This window comes from Elaeis guineensis, chromosome 1 (genome assembly GCF_000442705.2).
Source record: "Elaeis guineensis isolate ETL-2024a chromosome 1, EG11, whole genome shotgun sequence".
Lineage (NCBI taxonomy): Eukaryota > Viridiplantae > Streptophyta > Magnoliopsida > Arecales > Arecaceae > Elaeis > Elaeis guineensis.
Genome location: NC_025993.2, coordinates 150,815,554 through 150,838,637, shown reverse-complemented (window position 1 = coordinate 150,838,637; position 23,084 = coordinate 150,815,554). Strand labels below are relative to the sequence as shown.

At 39.8% G+C, this 23,084-nt stretch overlaps 1 protein-coding gene across 2 annotated transcripts; it reads right to left on the bottom strand.

Annotated features, from left to right (window-relative positions):
• Positions 1-3,869: 3,869 nt before the first annotated feature.
• LOC105061004 (RNA pseudouridine synthase 4, mitochondrial) lies at positions 3,870-17,955 on the bottom strand. 2 transcript variants are annotated; one of them, XM_010944914.3, is made up of 10 exons: positions 17,567-17,955; positions 10,075-10,143; positions 9,857-9,994; positions 9,731-9,778; positions 9,571-9,651; positions 7,349-7,462; positions 7,119-7,211; positions 5,853-5,964; positions 4,537-4,583; positions 3,870-4,463 (listed from the first exon to the last, which is right to left on the bottom strand). In XM_010944914.3, the coding sequence occupies exons 1-10, from the start codon at positions 17,924-17,926 to the stop codon at positions 4,098-4,100; spliced, it is 1,428 nt and encodes a 475-aa protein (XP_010943216.1). In that variant the 5' UTR covers positions 17,927-17,955; the 3' UTR covers positions 3,870-4,097. The 2 variants fall into 2 exon arrangements, with proteins under 2 accessions (XP_010943216.1, XP_010943215.1); XM_010944913.3 differs by having other exon boundaries at positions 7,119-7,220; positions 17,567-17,954.
• Between the last annotated feature and the right edge of the window lie 5,129 nt (positions 17,956-23,084).

Here is a 23,084-nt window from a genome sequence, read left to right as displayed (position 1 = left end):
TTTTGGAAAGCTCTCAAGCTCTCGAAAAGCTCTCAAGCTCTGAAGCTCTTAAGCTCTCGAAAAGCTCTCTCTCTATCGCTGAGCCCCCCTGATTTTTTCCACTGTTGCCTAGTCTCCTCTCTGACTTGACCGTTGGAGGGTCCCCGACGGAGGTATCTCCGGTCAGTGAGGACTTTCCTTGCAGGTGTGCGTCTCGACGATAGGACGACGAGGGGATTGGCCGTAACAATATCCATTTCAGCTTATTTTCGAGGAGGGGTCAGATTTAAAAATATTATTTTAAATAATATTTTTAAGAGTAAAATTGTGATTCAAAATGATGCTTTAATATTATTTTATTATTATTTTTTTTTTTTTTTTTGGTATAAGCGGTTTTCACCTTTCGTGTTTCTTTTTTTTTTTTTGTTCTTTTTGGGAATTAGTGGTTTCCATGTCTTCGCTCAGGACCGTTTGCACGTTCTCCACAAAGATTGTCGGGTAAATGTCGCAGCGTCCTGTTCTTTTCTGCAGTTGGGCAAGTGATCTCGAATCATGACGACGAGCCGGCTACAATGGAACGGCTGATGATGGGACGAAATGGACGATCGTTGATATAGACTGCCGCATGTCTCTGGTTCGTTCGTCAGGGCGCACATACCCAACAGTTTGGATCTTGTCTGATTTAGGATTAAGGCTTGAGACCATCTGTCTTGCACCATACGCAAGGTTTCCATCGACCCAAATCTTGTTTTGTATCAATATGAGATATCTTTAGATATTATATATAAAAATAAAATCCTGATCCTATTATTTGGGTCAAGATAAATCGGTAAAATATGAGATATCAGCGGATACAACATTATTCGTAATCATATTGGCGATACGTTTTAGACATTTTTTTACTTATTTAAATATTTTTTAATATTTTAAATTTTATGTAAATTAATTTTTGTTGCAGGGAGATGATATTTTTAATCCTATGTCTTTTATGAGTTAAGAAGGAGTATGTGTGCCGTTAGTATCAGAGATTGAAGCGAATAATATCTCATGTATGCGGATACGACGATAATCTCAACCATTTGTGCATAGATTAAAATATTAATTTAAATGTTGCATTATTTTACATGATAAAATTTTTCATTTTGCTCCGAACGAACATGAAAATATCTAGATGTGATGATTGACCAGGTTTATGGTCATTTAACTAGTATTACTAATTAACAACACATAACTTGTATGCTATGCAAATTTTCTTGATAAAAAAAATCTATGTCCAATCTAGAAGTATTTTTATTCCAGTTAAGTGGTTTAAGACGATTCATTTGAGTCAAAAGAAGAAGAAAGAAAGAGAGAGAGGAAAGGATAACATGTGCACTCTATAATTTTATCATGACAAGAATAAATGATAAATAAATAAATAAATAAAAAATAGAATGAAGATAGATAGTTAGCTCCCTTTCATCATAAAATATCTTTGAATGAAGCATGGTCTAGAAAATCATTTTTTGCTGGTCCATCCAACTATTATCTTATTTATATATTCTTTTTTATAAAAATTTTGCCACACCTTAGTCTCTTTGTATTATTAAGTAGATCAAATCCACCAACTTAGTGGTGAACCAGTCCACGCACAAATCAACGCACACAAAGACGTCTGTAATACTTTATTTTTCCTCCACCTTTTTCTTATCCATATTTTCATACGTTAGTTTGTGATTAGACCGGTCCACCATCGCACCTGTTGATCTTATCCACCCAATAATTTCTTCTAATCGGCAGTGTTTTTCTTGCGTTAGCGTTCCCCAGTGGATAGTCCTTCGGGAAAGCCCAAAGGCGAAATCGGATTAGAGTAAGATTGTGGCTATCCGGTGATTGATGACCAATGTGCGTCAAATCACCTAACCTCCCTCAGGAGTCCCTGTAGATTGAAAAAAAAAAAAAAAAAAGAAAAAAAAAAGGAAAAACATCACTTTCATGCTCATCCAAACTCCAAGGGAATGGCAGCGTGCTTGGGCGTTAACTTGCGTTGGATATCTATATAATAATATAACAATAGCTACGTTCGTCTTCAAGGACAGCAGTTGATGCCGGCCTTGGCAAACACGTAGAAAAACCTGCGCCCATACCGGTGGATCTTCAGCTTCCACATCTATTTGTACATTTAAAATTGGAAAAAATCGAGTGCCATTAAATTGATTATGTGGTTAACAATTTGATTGCTATATGAGGTGCATCATTCACGACAAAACACTAGGTATTTATTTTAGTGGTAAGAAATCCGCCACTTGAATGGTACCCAAACGTCCAGTCACGAGAGACGGGCTTTCAGGTCCTGCTTCCCTATCTCCTAAAATTGGGTGTCCCACCATATCCAGTTGGACTAGAACTTTGCCAGCTTCTATGTGAATTCCTAGGTCCTCAGCAATCAAAGGAAAGAAAGGTAATGGAGAATATGAAGCTTCAAAATGCGACAAACGCTTAGTCGTTTTTTAAACGTACCGGTCCACTGATAGGGATTAGGACAATCAGGAGAAAAGAATCCTCTAGCTTTACGTCCGTTGATATCAAAGTTGGACAAACGGGTTGGATCATGCTGTCCATCAGTAGCTCAAGGGGAAGCCACGTTCAAATGAGTCACATCAGATCCAACGCAATCCGTCTGGACCATTTCACCGTCCGACCTTGGATTAGGTGCAAAATGTCAATCGTTGGGTAAAGGAGCCTTGTCTTGGCTGGGAAACTACGTGGATCTCGAGGGGGAGGACAAAAGGGCAAAGTAAAAAAAAAAAAAAAAAAAGGAAGAAAGCCAAATTTTTGGACTTGGTAGGGACACGCGCTCAAGGTTCACACATTTTGGTCTCTATTTTTTTAGCTTTACAATATAAACACTGGTTATTTGCATTTTAATATGACAATTACCTATTTGTAAGCTAATTTACCAGGCATGTATCAAAAAAAAAAAAGAGAGAAACAAAAGCTACTTATCATTGCTTCACAGGCTCCAGTTAAAACCTAGTGCAGTCTACCATGGTTTTGGTAAGCTTTAATGCAGCGTGGTGTGTTTCAACACGCTTCATTCCAGCTTATTTGTAATCGTACAGGGTGAATAATTGAACAGTAGTACTCCATGACCTACTCACAGTAGCACAGTGATTGATAGGTCTGGTGCACCGCACCAACCTATCCCATCAGTCATGTGACCTTTGTGTACCGCACCAATCCTCGATTGCCACAAAGACCAGCGCTATGAGCATGAAAACGAGTGGTCACGAAGAGAGTCCAGATGCGATTTCGACTAAATTGCAACCCTTGTCTTGTCCCTGAACATGGTAAAGAAAGTTCCTATTCTTACACACCAAAAACACCCCCCCGCCCCAACAAAACCAACCAAAAAAAAAAAAAAAAAACTGGGCTATTAGTGAAGGCACATCTCAAAGCAAGATTTATCACCCAGATTAAATCCGTGCATGGAAAATTCTTCACTTCTGAAAAATGGATGAAGAATTATAAGACCTTGGGATGCATTCAAGGCTTCTTGGGCTGTTGGAATGCACGACATGGATCCGAGTTTCCACTCCACTCTGGTTGCTCCTTTGGATCCGAAAATATGCGTATTTTCAATCCAATTTTGACCTTTTATGAGTAACTGCGTATATTAACTGATAGATTCTTGAATCTTAAGACCAGGTAAAGAATCTATGCCAATAATTTAACCTAGTGGAGAAACAGTTAATTCATTTTTGGATTTTTAACCTATGATATTACTCCTACTGATTCATTAATGAATTACAGAGAATCCATTGTGTTGTTAATAGTTTCAAAGAATGCAGGAAACTAGTTCCTTAACACTAGAACAAAGAACAACAACGTATACATTATGACACTGAACGTTGTAAAATGCATCAAATTATCTGCTTTTCAATGTGCTATATCATGCAACAAAGAGTGTGTCCAACCAACAGGCAAAACTTTCCATGGAACTGGAAACGCATTAATTTAGGGCAAAAACAGAAGCTCTTTACTATATGATCTAGGATCACTATAAATACTAGGACGCATCAACTTATCATCTCCCGTACAATTATTAACAGAATATAATTGAACTTCTACTTAGAAGCTCATCGGGGTAGACAGCTCAAAATGTCCCAACTCACTCGCATGTGCAATGGTAATGGAGCAACCAAGTTAAGTTTTTCAAGTTCTAAGAAATCGTGATCCACTGACGATGACTGCAGTTGCCACAAAGCAGCGGAGATATTAGGCAAAATCATCTGTTTGCAGTGGAGGTGCAAGAAAGGCTGCTTCTCGGCAATGCTACCACCATCCAACTCAAGGCCGAAAGGAGGTTTATTCTTTGGAAGCTTTTCATCCTCACTCATGGACTCTGGCCAAGGCATGGGTTCCCATTTCCTGTGTGCATACCAGCCATACTTGTAGTCCCCAACTATAGGCGTCCCTAGAGCTTCCGCAAGATGGACTCGAAGCTTCAATGAAGAATAAAATATGTTAAATAACTGCCATACGTATAACCTATACTATTAGTTTTAGCTTGCATACCTGATGCTTTCTTCCAGTTAGTGGGCAAAGCTCCAGCCATGTGAAGCCTGTACAACAGCAAGATCAAAGGTAAGCAACATTGGAGAGGTTCAAGACTGCATTCAGCCCAAAATATTGTGAATTAGTTTACTGTGAAATCTGGCCATAAACTTCGATGGGACGATCTCATGAGCCTATGAAAAGTGGCCCGAAGAGTCCAAGTGGCTTTTTGCCTAGCAACATTTAGCACATTTGATTCTTCCTTTTCCCATGGTCAACTGGGAAGCATAAGCAAAATTGAATAGTCATGACTTCCCTTTCTCCATTCTAGGAATGACCAGTCCCCAACCTAATTTGGCTCTGGCTAGAATCTGAAGCTCATGTCCTGAATCATTTCATGTATCAGATTGGTTTAAAATTTTATAGGAAAATATTTCGATTTTGAATTCCTTTTGTTAGTCCTTCATCAAACTGATTTAGGTCATAAATTGTCAAGCCTACATTTATAACCTGTGAAAGAAATAAATGTACCTCCGGAACCCACTCTAAATCGAAGATTCGGTCAGATATGGGTATTCCAATCCACTTCAAATTAACAACCTAACCTCTCCCTCTCTCACCCACATAGAGATCTCCTTTTTATGGAACCCATTTGGATGGGACCTCTGTGTCAATGAAAGGGTGCACAATGTTATGAGAAATGAGCCACAAAGCATCACAAAATTTTCATATACCTTATAATTGGCCGACAAGAAGTGCAAGAAGTGGAAGGTAGCCAGGATGGGAATCTCTTTCATGGCTTGGCATACATACTGGTTGCAGAGAATAAAGTATAAGAGATTTTCTTTTCCTTCAATCCATAACAGTTAAGTGCATTATGTTTATAAAAATATTTATATACCTTACAATTGGTTTACAAGGTGGTGGAAGGTGGCCAAGATTGGATTTTTTTTTTTTTAATGATTTGGCATAAATTGGTTGGAGGAAAAGAAAAAAAATGGTGAGAAATTGTCCATGCAATTAAGTGGGATATGTCCTGCTGTAAGGAATCCACTGTTTATTAAATATAATAGATGTGCTTAAAACCAATGGATACAGCTCCCACATGTCTATTGTCTAGTATATAAGTTGGCATAAATTATTATACAACAATAATATATGCAATACACAATTTTACTTAAATATCAGAAAATGCAAACTGCATGCACCCTAGCCTGTTGAAATGGCGTAAAAGTTATATACCAGAATTTTTATTTTTTAAGAAAGAACATACCAAGTGTACCATACTGGGGATTATAAATAATTATCATATGGATATATCTACATTGCTTACTGACCATGAGCTGAAGATCTAATCACTTGGTACTCTGTCAAAGCATGGTGTGATGATGCGGTTTTGGTGTCCTTTACAATGGTTATTCGTTCAGATTTGCCATCTTCCAATACAATCTGACACAATAAAGGCGTACTTCAGTAATTTTTGTTTATACAAACCATTCCTTGTAGGTACAGGACCATAGCAAGTTATGAGTTATTGGATAAATATATATAACATCAAAAGATGCAAGGTGTCAAAGAAATCCCATTGCTGTTAATTTTCTTTGCAAACATCCTGAAGGAGTTGAACAATGAAAACAATTGTATCAGCATCAAAACTGGCAAAATATGAATGACGTGTTTATCCAACTTGCAGTTATAATATTTGATAAGGCCATATAAGAAAGACAAGGACCACATATCCCAATACAACATCTATAATGGGAATTATCATCTGATTATATTAAAATTGAAGCTCCTGTTATGAACATTTGATACAGCATTACTTCAGGAATTATTTGGAGGCTATGCTCTACAAGGATAGCTTGACCAGTGCAGCGGAAGTGGAAAAAATTTAGCAGGGTGAAATCAGGCTTGTGGAGGTGGGAATTTCCAAGCTCACTCTTATATGAAATAATACTAACTTTCCATAAAGTGATTTGCAGTATCCTGTATTTACAGGATAAAGGAATCTCTGTCTCTCTAATTCTCTTTCATAGCTTACCTTTGCAACCATGCAAGTCCCATAAGCAAAGAAACAGCTGTGTCAGCATCTTCCGTATCCATACCCTCTACTTATTTTGGTGTACAAGATGGTAGATTATTATTTATTAATTGTCAGAGAGCAACATTTTTTCTACATCCCTGAGGACAATATCATATAATATGCATCTGCAATATTAGCGTAGATTTTAAAGTTCATGAAGATTTGTGGACAGTTTTTCCCTGACTAGTTAATGCTTCCAAATGCATTAGATCAAAAGGCAAAGTACTTGCGTTCTTAGACATAGACTAAACTGAAATGCAATCCCCAAATTGCCATGCCAAAGGATAAAAATGAATAATGTGAATACATGCATGGATTATGCGTACATACATACAAAAATGAAACACACACACACACATGCACATGTACATGCGCGCGCGTGCGCGCACACACACATGTCTGATACTTCAATTGAAAATTAATTAACTTCAATTGACACACGCATGTGTGCACCCGCACACACACATATGTCTGATACTTCAATTGAAAATAAATTAAGTTCAAGTGAAAACAAATTAACCTTTGTAAGTGGAGCAGATATGAGACCCTTCCAACGTTTGGGAGTTCCAATAACAAGTGCCAAGTACTTCCTTTGTAATGCTCTACAAGTTGTCTTTATATCCTTGAGACAGAGATGTCAGCTAAGCATGGAAAAGTTTTGTAACTGTATATCTAAACAGAAAGATTGTGAATCCATAATTTTTCTTTCCCACATAAATGAGTAATATTGCATATGAAACTTCAACTTACATCAGACAAAGCTCCAGAAGTTTTCTCACGGAAGATGGAATGTAGAACGAGAGCACTAGTTTGAGTTCTACCGAGCACTAGAACGCCACTACTATCTCTATCAAGCCTGTGTACCTGATATAATTAATGATTTGTTCATAGAAAAGAATATTTGATCAGAAACATTGCCATAGCTAAACTGCAAATGCACTCATATGCTACCATGAAACAATAACTTAACATATAGAAATAAGAAATAAAACTTTGTTTTTTCAAAATAAATACGCCATATCTATCAGATGCTTTTGAAATGATGCATCAAGAACTACACTAGTTGATTATGCTTTAGAAGGTCAAGGTGATGCGAATGTAATGGTCAGCTTGAGGTATTTTTTAGTCTAAAAGAAAAACAAGATACTCTAGTATGTAAGCTAAACTTCAAAAGGTTAATCAACTTCCTTCAAGGAAATTACAATATTTTTTACAATCTTCTTGAGGTTCAGAATATGAGTTTCTAAATTATTTAAACTTCCCAGGAACATTCTTGATAACATATTGGATCACATAAAGCCTATCCCCAACTGTAATAATGTTTTCCTGACATTTCTTCCTTCCCTTAAAAAGATTTCTTAATGTAATTCTTTCTTTCGAAACCTTCGCAGCTGAATAACCATGTGCTGCATTGCAATGTTGTTGGAGTGACCTTTTTAATTTCCCAATCAATTAGATAATGTTAACTAACATCGAAATGACAACTTCATTCTGTGATGGTGATACATCATAATAATTTCAAACACACTTATGCATCTCTAATCAGAATTAATATACATTAAAAAAACTGTAGTACACATGCACCAATTTGCTGACACGATTTCTAGATATCCCTGAGGCTTGCTCCACTGACATCCTCAACATCATCTTCAGATTTTTTCTTCCTCTACAAGATAAGTTGCCACCAATCATTTCCACAATAGTACAAAATATTTCCAAATAATTTCTACCCATGTACAAGTATCATATGTTAAACCTTTTTAGAATTACACTTGAAATTTGTGAGACTATCTTTACTTTCAACCTTACTTTGTTAAAACTAAATCCTTTCAAGACTTTGTTAACATATGAAACCATTTGTTTCATTTCTGGAGCACATTAAACCTTGACCATTTTGTGTTTCAGCGCAGCATCATTTAAGTTGTCCCTGTGATACTTCGTTGCTACCAATGCCCCCATCATTCTGAACTTCAGTGGATTTGCCAATAGGTTTGCCAAGCTCACATGCATGATACATGTTTGCTTTCCCTTCCCTTCTTCAAGACTGGTGGCGAAATTCAGTTCTCTTTGTAAAGAATTGTTCATTAAGTAACATTTACATTACTATGTAGGTTTATAAGATAGCCTTCACTGCTTGTTTAGGTTTAAGTGATGGAGACAAATCTACGAATCTGAAGGTCAAGCAAATGAGAGATATAGATCATCAAAATTTTGATACTATCTTTTCATGAGTGACTATGGACCGAGGAGAACTCCTTAATGTTATTCTATAACTAGATAGGAAATTGAAGCAGATTTTGAAGGTGACTACTTATGCGTGAATGACTATCGGAGTACTTACATATTGTCATCTAGGAAGCATAGATATGATACGGGACACGGGTACAATATGATACGGATACGGAGATACGATAAATTCTTAAAAATATAGCAGCCATCTTGCTATACAGATACGGGGAATGGTACGATAAGGATACGTATCTGACACCGGTACGGCAGCCATTTTGCCATATCCGTGCTTCCTGGATTGTCACCCTTGTTTCCTATGATGTCTTGAGTTAACATCAACGCCTTCTTAACAAGTCAAAAACCAAAAATTTGGAAATGACAGGAAAATGATTAACGTAGGAGACTGTTAATAAGTTAACATATGTTTCCAGCAGCTGCCTGAAATACTGTGCATACCTTTTGATAAAACGAAAATTTCTAATTGCTTCTTCAGATGAGCAGAAAAAGAGAATGGTAATGTGCAGGTATGACTGGTCTTAAAAATATTTAAACATCCTATAACAGCAATAGAATAACAAAGGAACCAATTTTAATTTTTCACATAATTGATTTTAGATTTCCATTTGTACCTGTAATACCATAAAATCCAATATGTAGAAAGTAATTAATATCCATAAACTCACTTCACCTATATTCTAGTGAAAAACAAATACTGTTCTGAAGCTAATTTGGTCCAGACTCACCAGTCGAGGTGATTCTGGATAATCATATTTGAAGGATTTAGCAGCTAATGCATCCATACTGTATTTGATGCCAACACCCCCCTGTTCGAAAGTTATTACAAAAAATAAGCACCTTACAATGGAGGTAAGGAACAAAGAAACATTATGCAGAACTACCTACCTGAACTGGCATACCAGGAGGCTTATTGACAGCAATGATTGCTGAATCCTGAATCCATTAGAATAATGAGTCATGTTGCATCAAAACAAGTAAACAAGCAACAGCAAATGACTAAGCATTTCAGACCTTATACAATTCGAGGCTGCGGATGAAGCTAATTTCCTCCTCACTCTCAGAGTAATCATATTTTTTAGTGGCAACATTTTGCACAGTGACAGGTAAAAGAATCACATCTCCAGGCATCATCACATCTTTTGCTGAAACCTTCCAACAATTTATATATCAAAAGATATTGTTGCTATGAAACACAACAATACATGGTACTTTCAGAAACATGATCTTACCCTTCTAAGTTGCTGCTGCCCATAATAACCATCCATATGAGAACCATTTTTTGTCAAATCCCTTCGTACCTGCCATAAGACATGCTTTAGCTGGATCAGAGCCTATGTAATTAGGATACCACAAAAGAGACAATATCTCATCGACATGTGAAAAAGCCATCGAATAAATTCAGAAAATCTAAAGCAAATGAGAATTAAGCTTGTAGGATACAACTTCTGGCCTTTCTATAATTTAGTTTCCACATATGTGTCTTTACTGCATAAAATGAGTAGAACTTGGACCTTATTACGGTGGTATCAGGGATGTCGCGGATTTATATCCAGGACGTAAATTCCGGAGTGGCTGAGCCATACATATGCTGAGAAGAGGTATCCACAGCCATGCACATGCTGAGATGAGCTATCTTAGCTATACTTATTCTGATATGAGTTATCCTTAGCCGTATGCATGTAGAACTAAGGTATACTTGAGCAACTTACATCATGCAGAAAAATCCAAAAGCAATAAATATCCCCACATGGAGAGCATATGAAGGCTAAGATCCCCCATACTCTCAGTTCCTGATTGACAGCCTATGCAATTAAGAGGTGGGGCCCTCATATACCAGGAGGTGATACCACTCATCCAATTTAAGAAGGCCAACAGGTCAAGCACGATCCTCGAGAATATTCAAATTTTTCACTCAATATATTGTCAGTAACGGCCTCCTCACTCCATGAGAGCGATTAAGAGCTGGATTATCTCGCATGCTATGGCATGTTGAATAGCCCTGTAATCTCGAAATCGCACGATTATACAGCTGTTTGACCAGCTGTCTAACAGCATTCTATATAAACAACAAAAACCTCGAGGATCAGGTAAATAATCCCTCTCAGAGAACTCGTTGCTGCTTCTTTATTCTCTGAATCTGACTTGAGCATCAAAGGATCCTCGTCGGAGCAAAAACTTTCGGTTTGGACTTGTTTTGCAGGTCACTCCAGCGTCAGCATTCCTGTGCGAGGCTTAGTCATCCTCTCTCCGTTCTCGATCGAATCGAGCAGCAACAGATAGAGGAAGGATATACTTTTGCATCATGCCACCAAAGAAAACTACTATCAAACAATCAGGGTGATCTGCCGCCTCTTGAACTGCCGTCGGTGTTGGAGAAAACCATGCACCGGCATCACAACAATCGGCCCCTCCACATGGAGGGCTCAGATCCATTTTTTGGGAAGCCAAGCATGCGATGGCACCACACAAAGTTTCTTCACAGCGTTCCAATGACGTCTCTTCCAGAAACAAGGGAGCCTGTACCGGTAGCAAGGCCCCCGCATCGCCATCACCACCAGTATCGCCGCCTCCGTCGGCCACAGAGATAAGCGTGGATCAGTTCAATGCTCCGATTTGGCGAGTATATACCTGACCATTGCGATCCAAATGATGCGGCGGAACAACGATGCGTGGTGGGAGGTATCTTGCTCCCGTGCCTATGTCAACCCCGATCTCTAGAGTGCTGTGCCTGCCACTTACTTACAATGAAGGCAGGAAAGTCAATAAGACGAGGAAGGAGATACGAAAATTCCTCGATCCTCAAATTATTTTATTTATATATATATATATATATTTAAAACTCTTGAGTAGGCTCAAACAAGGAAGGAGATCACGACGCTCAAATACAAGTGAGACAACGAAAATTTTTTAATTTTTAAATCCAAAAATTGAATTTTTGGAGGGATCCAAATAAGAAAAGATATTGCAATATCCAAGATTACAGTAGACTGGAATCCAACAAAAGAGGAGACTCTCTTAAGTTTCCACAACTCAAGACCCTCATGGTAAGAGATTTTCAAATTGTCATTCGATATTCTATTTCTTTTCTTGCTGGCAAGGCTACAGGACCGTGAGCATCCGAGCTAAGGATCACGTTCGAGCCAAAAAAAGGGAAAAGAAAAAAAAAACAAAAAGAAGAAGAGGAGATCTCGAAGCCTCTCCGACAGAGCTCGATGTGCAATAATGCTCATCCCATCACTCCACAGTATGATATAACCCCTCAAAAAAAAGGGTGAGAAGAAAATAAGGAGCTGTCTTATCCCCCTGTGGGTTAGGGAAGCCATCGAAAGGTGGGGGATTGGGCACCTACTGCCCGAGGCTAGCACCGCCTCCTCCTTCGTGTCCAGCATTCGGCAACACCGGCTCCGCCATAAGCTACGGCTCCATCTAAGCGGATAGACATGAAGCCCCCCATGCTGTCGTGCGTGTCGTCGACGAGACTGATGGTCCCGATTCCTCCTGTGCACCCGCGCATCTCTAGCGCCAAGCCCGACCAAGTCGGCGACGGCCTCTTCAGCTCGTGCCAAGGCTAGCACCGGTGGCCTCACGACTCTCCCACGCGTGCCTCGCCTCCATCGAGCAAGTTGGAGCCTTCATCTTCTCCGCATGCGCCCGGCTTTTGACAGCACTGAGCTTGCCGGATCCGAGCTCTCGAGGTGCTCTAAGGCATTGAGCTTGCCGGATCTGAGCTCTCAAGGTGCTTAGAGGCGTCGAGCTCGTTGGATCCGAGCTCTTAAGGTGCCAAGCTCGCCGGATCCGAGCTCCTGAGGTGCTCCCTCGCTCGTGTCTCCCCTGTCTGTCTCGAGCTCGCCGGTGCCGCACCTCCAGGCTCCCCTCTGTTAGCGCACAGCTCATTGGTTCCATGGTTCCAACCTTTCCCCACTCGTCTCACCCACGATGCCGGGGAGTTCGCCCATGAACGAGTCCGAGCTCACTCGGGCTGAGGTGAAGGCCCCTGCACTTAAGCACAAGTGTTAACTCCATGCCAACCTACTCTTCATCAGGTGAAGGATCCTGCTCTTAAGCATGGGTGTCAACTCCGTGTCGTTTTACTCTTCATCAAGTGAAGGCCTCTGTTCTTGAACACGGATGTCAGCTTCAAGCCGAACCTCGTTCTTAAATGAGGTTGAAGGCCCCTGTTCCTAAACGGGGGTGGTAAAGCCGAGCTCAACCTCATTTTTACATGAAGATGAAGATGAAGGCCCTGTTCCTAAACAGGGTGTTAGTCAATGCCAAGCTTAATCTCGTCTAAAACGAGGTTGATGTCCCGCTGCTGCTAAGCACGGGGGACAATTATTAAGTTTCTTGTCCTTATGCAGGATCAGAGCTCCTTCCATAAGCAAAGATGCAACTGAACTGCCCCATGTTCTTAAACAAGGGGGGACAGAGCTGCTCAAGATCGACTGAAAGCAACGTTAAGAACATAGCAGACCAAAAAAGAAGATTTAAAAATGAGGTACGTAAAGTGCATGGAGGCGATGGAACATGGCCAATCAGATCAAGGCCGATCCAACCCATCCGAGCTAAAAGCATGCAGATCCGAGGTAAAATCTGCAAATTTAAGGTCTAAGCATGCAGATCTGAGGTACATCATGTAAATCCGAGCTAAAATTATGCAGATCCGAGGTAAATCATGCAAATCCAAAGTCCAAGCATGCAGATCCGAGGTAAATCATGCAAATCCGAGGCTAAAATCATGCAAATCCAAGGTCAAAGCATGCAGATTCGAGGTAAATCATGCAAATCCGAGGTCAAAGCATGCAGATCCGAGATAAATCATGTAGATCCGAGATAAAATCATGCAGATCCGAGATAAATCATACAAATCCGAGGTCAAAGCATGTAGATCTGAGGTAAATTATGCAAATCCAAGGTCAAAGCATGCAGATCTGAGATAAATTATGCAAATCCAAGTATGCAGATCCGAGGTAAATTATTCAAATCCAAAGTGAAAGCATCAGATCCAAGGTAAAAATCAGGCTAAACTGAAGCAAAAAAAAACAAGCCCAAACTGAGGTAAAGTTCCAGTTCAAATTAAGACAAATAACAGGAGTCGAACAAAGCCCAAAAGCTTCCAAACAGAGCTCACAACTCTCATGGTAAAAAGCTTTCAGATCCTATCTATTATTCTGTATTGTTCTTTTTGAACAGCAGATCTTCAAGACCTTCCAGAAACTAGCTTCAAAGGGTCATTGAAAGATCAATATGAGCAAATCAAGGACAAACCGAGGCTGAAGCTTGAAGGCCGAGGCTTATTCCAATCGAAGTCAGGTCCGATCGAGGCTATGTTTACGGACCTCCGAGGTGGACTGTCCGAAAATTGCCCTCCAAAGGCCGACCGTTAAAAAGTGAACTCCTCAAAGCTAGACTCCTAAAGACTGAGCTCTTGAGGGCCGACCCTCCAAAACCAATCTGAGGAGACTCACCTGACTAAACCAACCTGGGCAGACTAAGGTAATAGATGCTCTTTTAATAAAAAGTTTTCTAAATTGCTAACTTTGTAGACAGATTTCGTCCTACATCAGCATCCGAGCCAAAATACCTCGACGACTTAGAGGCAGGGCTAACATACAAGACCTCATCAAAGCTTGAGTCGTGCGAAAAGCGGAGGGAGACCTTAAGGGACCTCCGGAGGGCTAACCGATAAAGACTCTCAATCTATGATATGAGGATGAGAAGTGCACATGCTGCCACTCACAAGATGAGCTGAGCACATACTGTCTCTCGTGTTATGAGAAATATACATACTACCTCTCATAAGATGATGCTAGCAAACCTCGACGATTTAAAGGTGGGGCTAACTTACAAGACCCCATCAGAATCCGAGTCGCGCAGGAACCAAAGGGAGACCCTAAGAGACCTCCGGAGGGCTAACCGATAACGATCCTCAACCTATGATATGAGAATAAGAAGTGCACATACTGCCGCTCACAAGATGAGCTGAGAACACGCTGCCTCTCGCATTATAAGAAATGCACACGCTGCCTCTCGCGTTACGAGAAGTACACAAGCTGCCGCTTATAAGATGATGCGAGCAAACCTGGACGACTTAGAGGCGGAACTAACTTACAAGATCCCATCAGAGCCCGAGTCGCACAGAAAGCGGAGGGAGATCCTAAGGACCTCCGGAGGGCTAATCGATAAGAACCCTCAACCTATGATATGAGGACGAGAAGTGTACATACTGCTGTTCACAAGATGAGCTGGGCACACGCTGCCTCTCGCATTGCGAGAAGTGCACACACTGCCGCTCACAAAATGAGCTGAACACATGCTGCCTCTCGCATTACGAGCAAAGCAAAGACGTCGCCATATGAAGAGCAAAGTAAAGCTGCTTCCACTGTCCGCATTAAATGAGGAACAGATGCCTTAATGGGATGCATGGATGAACGTTCCTAGGCCCGAGGCATCATTTCAGTAGTACTTTTTTCGTCTAATTCTCAGACTCAGGAGTAGGGGATAGTGTTACGATGGTATCAGGGATACCTCGGATTTATATCCAAGATATGGATTCTGGAGTGGCTGAGCCATACATATGCTGAGAAGAGGTATCCATAGCCATGCACATGCTGAGATGAGCTATCTTAGCTATACTTATTCTGATATGAGTTATCCTTAGCCATATGCATACAGAGCTGAGGTATACTTGACCAACCCACATCATGCAAAGAAGTCCAAAAGTAGTAAATGTCTCTACGTGAAGAGCATATGAAGGCTAAAATCTTCCATACTCTCAGCTTCTGATTGACAGCTCATGCAATTAAGAGGTAGAACCCTCATGTATCAGGAGGTGACACCACTCATTCAATTTAAGAAGGCCAACAGATCAAGCACGATCCTCGAAGATATTCAAATCCCCCACTTAATATATTGTCAGTAACAGCCTCCTCACTCCACGGGAGTGATTAAAGGTTGGATTATCTCGTCTGCTATGGCATGTTGAATGGCCCTGCAATCTTGGGATTGCACGATTATACAGCTGTTTGACCAGCTATCTAACAGTATTCTATATAAACAACTAAAGCCTCGAGGACCAGGTAAGTAGTCCCTCTCAGAGAACTCGTTGCTGCTTCTTTGTTCTCTGAATCTGACTTGAGCGTCGGAGGATCTTCGTTGGAGTGAAAACTTTCGGTTTGGATTTATTTTGTAGGTTACTCCAGCGTCAGCATCACTGCACGAGGCTCAGTCGCCCTCTCTCCGACCTCGATTGAATCGAGTAGCAACAGACCTCATTTGGGTTTTAGCCAGGCCAAATAAGTTTCAGTTCAGTTGTTTCTGCAGTTATGGTATTTTCAACTCTAGTTTCAGCAAAAATAAATAAATGCTAGAAATAAGAAACAAGCTAGAAATAAAAATAATATTAATTCAAGTCAAGATCTATTAAGCATTGTCACGAACTAGAAAAACAGAGAAGTTTTTTTGGACAGCAACAGCAAAGAAGATTAAAGCAAGTCAAAAAAATCATTATAAGTTATATTTGTACTCTATGGACCTCGCATGTTTTGTTCCATTGGTTTCTGTCCCAAAAACTGATAATCACAAAGTTTTTTTAACAAATTAGAAAGTCATAAATGATGTTTCACATGATTTTTGAGTGTAATGCATCATTTATTGTTTGGCAACAATCTAATACATGGAAAATTTAAGCTCTAGGGTAGTCAAATCTTTGTCAAAAGAGTTATTTTTGCATTTCTTTCAAAGCTAATATTGTAATACTTCTAAAAGAATCTTCTTGAAATTTGCAAAATCAAAGTTTAGTCTTAAGAAAATGCTTAACAGAATTCAAAAAAAATGACAAAAGAGATAAATAAATTGCCCATATATACAAAAAAATCGATCATATAAGTCTTCTTTGGCTGAAAGACCAAAATTGATCCTTGTTTCAAACATATTCCAGCTGAAACTCAAATGATAAGAGCAAGAAGAAATGTTTTTTCTTTTCTATCTTTTTTTTTTTGGGTTGGTGTGGGGGGGTGTTGTGGGGCCACAGGTGGGAGTGGCAAGAGGGTGCAAAAATGACTTTTATGGAAGATATCTCTTTTCTTTGGCATGTTTAAAACCAGAAATCAAATTAAAAATTTTAAAAAACATGAGGCAGGCACCATACCTGCATGCAGAGAATTGAACTTTGGTAGCAACCAACTAGCATTAATGTTAGTTGAAACTTTATAAGATGTGCGAAAATCATATTACAATGCAAATGTTGCTGGGTTAATCCTAAGGACCATTCAAAATTATAACCAAACTTTAATCCTTAATCAAAGCTAAATATCTAAAATCCATTGAAAATAATGGGATTCAAAGTTATGGTATGAACTACGAACTAGGCAGACATGGGATAGACCGTAATTCTTGGAATTAACAATTCAAAGTCAATTACAGCTTAAATATTCATGGCTCGGCTATAATTTATTCATTCATCATGTGTTCCAAGCACGATGGACGCAAGATTCACCATTCGCAGACCTCTTGCTTATTTACAAGTTAAATATGCTCAGAGACTCCATCTACATACTAGAGTACGTTATTATTAGCAATTGGAAACGTTTATCCCATTTTGTCAAGCTAGTCAACCTCCTATTCGCCGGCATTCTTAATATTCTCTAATTTAACTCTAACCTCATAGGAGCATTTAGACAAACAGAATGCAAGCAGCACAGAAAACATTCAGTTCGAACCGACCTGCCTCAAGCGGAAGAGTTTCTGGACCAGAGACATCGGCAGGTGCGGGCAGCAGCGGCGAACCCACTTCAAGGCCGTGGTGGGCTCTTCCTCTCCGGCGGGACGCTGGCCACTGGCGATCGCTTTCCTGACGTAAGAGGCGTCGACGGGAGGTGCAAAAGGAGGCAGAGTGAGCCATCTTCCCTTCTCCTTCCTCCATCCCGCTTCTTCCTCGCGCGCAGAAGAATAAGAAGAAGAAGCGGCGATGGTGGTGGTGTAAGAACAACGCTGGAAGACAGCAACGATGAGTTCTAACGTCGTCGCCAAGACCCGCGTTCGTGACGAGAGGTGGCGCCGTCCGAGGCCGACGAGCCCGGCCATTTGCTGACTCGAGCGAGCCCATGGAGGGCTGGCTTCGACTCTTTTAAGCCTTCGCAAATAGGTGAGGGAGTTGGGTTCATGGTTTAGGCAGCCATGACTCATCTGGTTTGGTCAAGCCGAATTGGAGTTTACAAGGCATGCGCCCTAATGGATGGGTTGCAGTCCAAGTAAACATCGATCAGAATTAATTAAGGATGCATTTGATTATATTTTTTGATTTTAATTTTTAAACAATATTTTTTATTTTTTTTATATTTTTATTATTGAGTAAAATAAAAAAATTAAAAATATGTTTGATAACTACGTTGCTATAAAGCAAAATGTAAAATTTAGAGATGAGAGGTGAAAGAGCTCGACGAGGAAAAAAGTTTCGAGAAGGGAGAGAGAAGGGGATGGAGAGGTAAAGAGCTCGACGAGGGAGAATAGTTCTTTACTTGTTTTGTTTGGCATTTTAAACGTGAGAAAGTTAAAAAAAAAAAAAAAAAAAGAGAAAAGTAAGTTTTACAAAGTAAAATTTTTTATTTTATATATAAAATTATTATTTTAATTATTTTAATTTTAATTTTTTACTTTTCATGATGTCATCAAATATTATTTTTTGATTTTTATTTTTTTAAAATCAAAAAATAAAAAAATATTTTTTTAATGGTTAACCAAATGCATCCTAAATAAATAATTGATTAAGAGGAAATTTGAGCCAATGACCTTCAATCGAGATGTCATTTCAATATTGAATTTTAGTAGCTTACATTTTTGACAACGAACTAACACTATACATCAATCTTAAAGCATAATCACAGGCTTTTGGAATTTCGATCGGTGTCAAACCATGCAAGCATAACCAAACTTTGGTACCTTTATACTAGGTATTCTGATAGTTCTATACGATGATGTTCCGACAAGCAACAAAATGACTTAACTATGCCTATGACATCACTTCACTTGTTGAATGTATTCAGGGGGTAGGATTGGGCTGAAGTCAAACTTTTCCAGATGGATATAGTCGGATCTTATATCATCTCGAAGACTATACGACTTGAAATTGTTGATGCATTATAAACTAGACGTAAGGTTCTGCCATTTGCACCTATCAACTAGACACATGTTCCATAATAATCCTACTATTTTTCTATTATTATATGATAAACAATGTTGTAATTTGATGATTAATTAAAGCTTTGATGTTACAGAATACTATTTGATTCCTTAGAGCTCAGCCCTTTCTTGTAACTTACAAATTATTCAATGTGTCACTTTTTTTTTTCCAGTTAAAATAGTATAAAATGTCAAATTAAAGCTAGCAATTTAAGGCAAACCATATCAAGTCAAGTTTGGATCATAATTTTCAAACAAAATTACAAGTTATTTTCTCACCACCAACAAAAAAGAAGAAAAAGAAGAACTCTTCCACTATTAGTTGATAAATCTTGTTCTCACTTTTACGTTTGACGTCCTCATTTGGCTCGTATGAGCAAGGCAAGTTTTGTGGTTGATCAAAGCAAATTGCTTAGTAATTCTATTGAAGACCTGAGAAATTCTTGGTCTTCGCTGAGCCCAGCTACAAATGAATACCGAAGGATTTGTTTTGAGTAATTTTACTTTTATTTGATATATCAACAAAAATATATGTCACAAAATAAATCCTGTTCATATATCATAGCTGGCTTAGCTAGGAAAAAATCAATATTGTTGCTACTGAAATCGATCGAGATCGGATGACGGATATCTGATTCCCGTGCAGAGATGCTGGCGTTGGAGTGACCTACAAAACAAGTCTTAAATTATAGGTTGTGGCTCCGGTGAGGATCCTCCGATGCTTAAGTCAGAAAAATAGAAAATAAGAGAGCAGCAATGGATTCTCTGAGAGGGATTTGATTGGATTTATCTAAGTCATCGAGGCTTTGGTTGTTTATATAGAAAGATGTCGGATAACTGGATTGTTAGCTGTGAGATCGCACGATCCCGAGATTGTCGGACCGTTGGACATGCTAAACTGGATGAGATAATTCAGCCCTTGATCACTCCCGCGAGATCAGGGTAGACGGTTATGCCAAATTTTATCTATTTGGGATAGACAGCTGTCGCGCATGTTGAAGAGATAAGTCGGCTGAGCACCTCATACACAGATCAGATCTCGGAGACGTCTCAGCTCAGCATGGAGACAGACTCCTCAGCTCATACGGTGGTCAGCAGTCGTATTGATGACCTTGAAAACTTGAAATATCTTGTGATATAGGACTAATCTGAGATGCTTGTGGTAGCCACCGTAACACTACCCCTCTACTCCTGAGTCTGAGGATCAAGCAAAAGGAGTACTCCAAAAGTGCCTCGGATCCAATGCCATGCGCTTTTGCCTTCTCTTCTGCCTTTTGCATTTAAGACATGTGACGTCAGCCTAATGCGACTGACGCGGATGGGTATAACTGATGGGACCACTCAGACGACGGTCCCTTCGGAGTTTTAATTACTTTATGGTGACTTTTCATTTTTTTCCTCCTTTAAATTTGTACTTTGAAGGCATAGATAGCCATAGATCTATAGAGGTAGCCACAGATCTTTTTTGTGCTAATTATTCATCACAATTTTCTGAAGCAAGATGGATTCCTAGCACGTAAAGAGACTCGAGCAAATTTTAATTTATAGGAGGTAGGTTGTGGTTTCGGTTGTTGAAACGGGATCCGCAGTCGAGGAAGAAAAATATGTCAGTCCTACCGTTGAACCCACAGCCCTACCATTGGAAGCCATGATGTAGGATTTTTCAGAAAAAGTTCCAATCGATGGGGGGCCGATGGAGATGGTATCAGAAATGAGCACCAAGGGATGCTCCAAAAGAGATCTGATTGAGGTAGCATGGATGGAAAAGGCGGTTGACAATCTGGAGAAGAATCTAGCATCGATGGTGGAGATTGGGGGATCTCTAGAGATGGTGACTCCTGCTAGATGCTTTCTTACATTCACTTCTCATGTGGGACCCTCAGATTCGATCTTTCATGCTCCATCCACAGAAGAGAGCCTCTAATCCATGGTGGAGTACTTGAGGAATCTCCTGCCGCTAGTCGAGAGATTGCTCCTCAATGAACAAAGGAGAGAGAAGCGATCTGTCGATGCTTTAAAATCTCTTGTATATGTGGATCAATGTCTGGCGAGCCTCATTAGTTCCAACCTTGATGTTCCAGCGATGGAGAAAGAAGAGATCGACTTGCTGAAATATCGGTTAGAACATCTATAGAGGGATAATACTGAGCTGGCCAAGGAGCTCAGCCTTATAGAGGAGGCTCTTCAGGAGGCCTAGGAGTCGATTCTCCATCGGGATGAAGAACTGGGCAGGCCAAAAGACAGATTAAGACCCTCAAACAACAGAAATCTAGAACCGACAGGAAGGTTAAAGACTTTGAAGAGATGATTAAAACCCTCGAGAGACAGAGGTATGAGGCTGAGAGAGACTGTCGTCAGACCCGTGATGACCTAGAGCATCTGAGAAAGATACTTGAAGCAAGAAGAGGTTCTCCTTGTCTTGAAACTCACTCTCAAAGGAATCTCAGTGGTGGTCTGTCTAAGAGGGTCAGAATCTCTGAAGGGATGAGTCAAGGAGAGAGAACTCCTCAAGGAGACGGGTGCTCTACTTCTAAGGGAGTTTAGGCCTCCCCAGAGCCGCTCTCGGAAGTCCAAGAAATTGGATCGAAGGTGGAGATTTTGAAGAAAAGGTTGGAAGAGAGAAAGATAAATCATAAACTTCTCTGGGGTAAATTTATAGATTAGAAAATTTTACTCAAACATGCTAAAAACAGAAGAAAGCAGTTGGAGAAAGAATCATAACCCAAGTTTGCAAGACGGCGTTCTTTGTGGGCTTCAAGAAGTGCAAGTCCATTGTCCAGATGCACCTTTCTCTTGACTTCATCAAGCATCTTCAAATCGATTGTCTGGATAAAGATTTATAGGCAGTGTTGTTGGATAACTGATCAAGGTTTATAATGACATCCTATTTTGTGGATGAGGTAGACAAAATCGACACAGCCATCCAGACCGAAGGCATCATCAGTGCCGAAGAATACTATCCCGCAGACGACCGTCCTGGCAATCTCCCTGAGAAGTGATTTATGTTCTTTTCTTCTTTTATTCTTTATGATCTGAGGACTCTGATTTTGTAATAGAATCTCCATAAGAATAGATGTATTCCTTTTCTTTTGATGAATAAGAATCATGTTTTTAAATATATGAATCAAAGTCTCTAACATATGCTCGGTCTCTGGTTATAACTACAAAACTTGATTAGAATAATAGCCCGATGAATACTTAGCCTATATTGTGCTTCAAGCAAGGCACGAGCCGAGCTGAAGTTAGGACAGAAATTCGAATTGACTCTAGATATAGTTGGAATTACAAACATAGTAGAGATTATAATTCTCACTCCGATCTGAGATGAAATTCCATACTTGTCATACAGATTTTCAAAAGTCTGAAATTTGAATTGCGTCCGTGTGGGTGAAATTGGTGCACGTCTGCACACATTCCTTCGAAAGTAACATAAAGTATGATTCACCTGCTATCGGTGTATTAACTACCATATCGACGGTAGCAATCACGTCCATTCGTAATTTTTATGTGTCGTGCGTACGCTAGTTTTCCGTCGATGCACGTCTCTTGCAATTAGTGCATCGATGGGAGGCAGCTTTTGGAGGTTCCATTCAAGTCTGAGGTTATTTAACATCCCCAAACAGAATGAGAAGCGGACCTTATAAAGTTCTGATTTTTCTCCTTTCACTGTGAGTTCCTCTCTTCTTCATCTTTTCATGACTTTCCTACACGAGAGAGAGATGGCCACCATGGAGCCTGATTTTACGCCACTGGACTTCAGATCAGAATTGATAGAGCGGGACATAATCGTGCTGCATGAGCAATATCAAATACCTTCCACATTCCAACTTGAAGTCCTGGGACTGGGTGATCGAGTTTGCCGTTCGCCTTCAGGACATATGAACTTTTATGAGGAATACTTTCGAGCTGGGCTGAGGCTTCCTCTCCACTCTTTTTTTGTAGCACTTTTTTAATATTTTGAAATATCGCCGTATACGGTGGTGCCGAATGCGTGGCGGCATGGTGCACATCTGCACATATTCCTTCGAAAGTAACGTAAAGTATGATTCTCCTGCTATCGGTA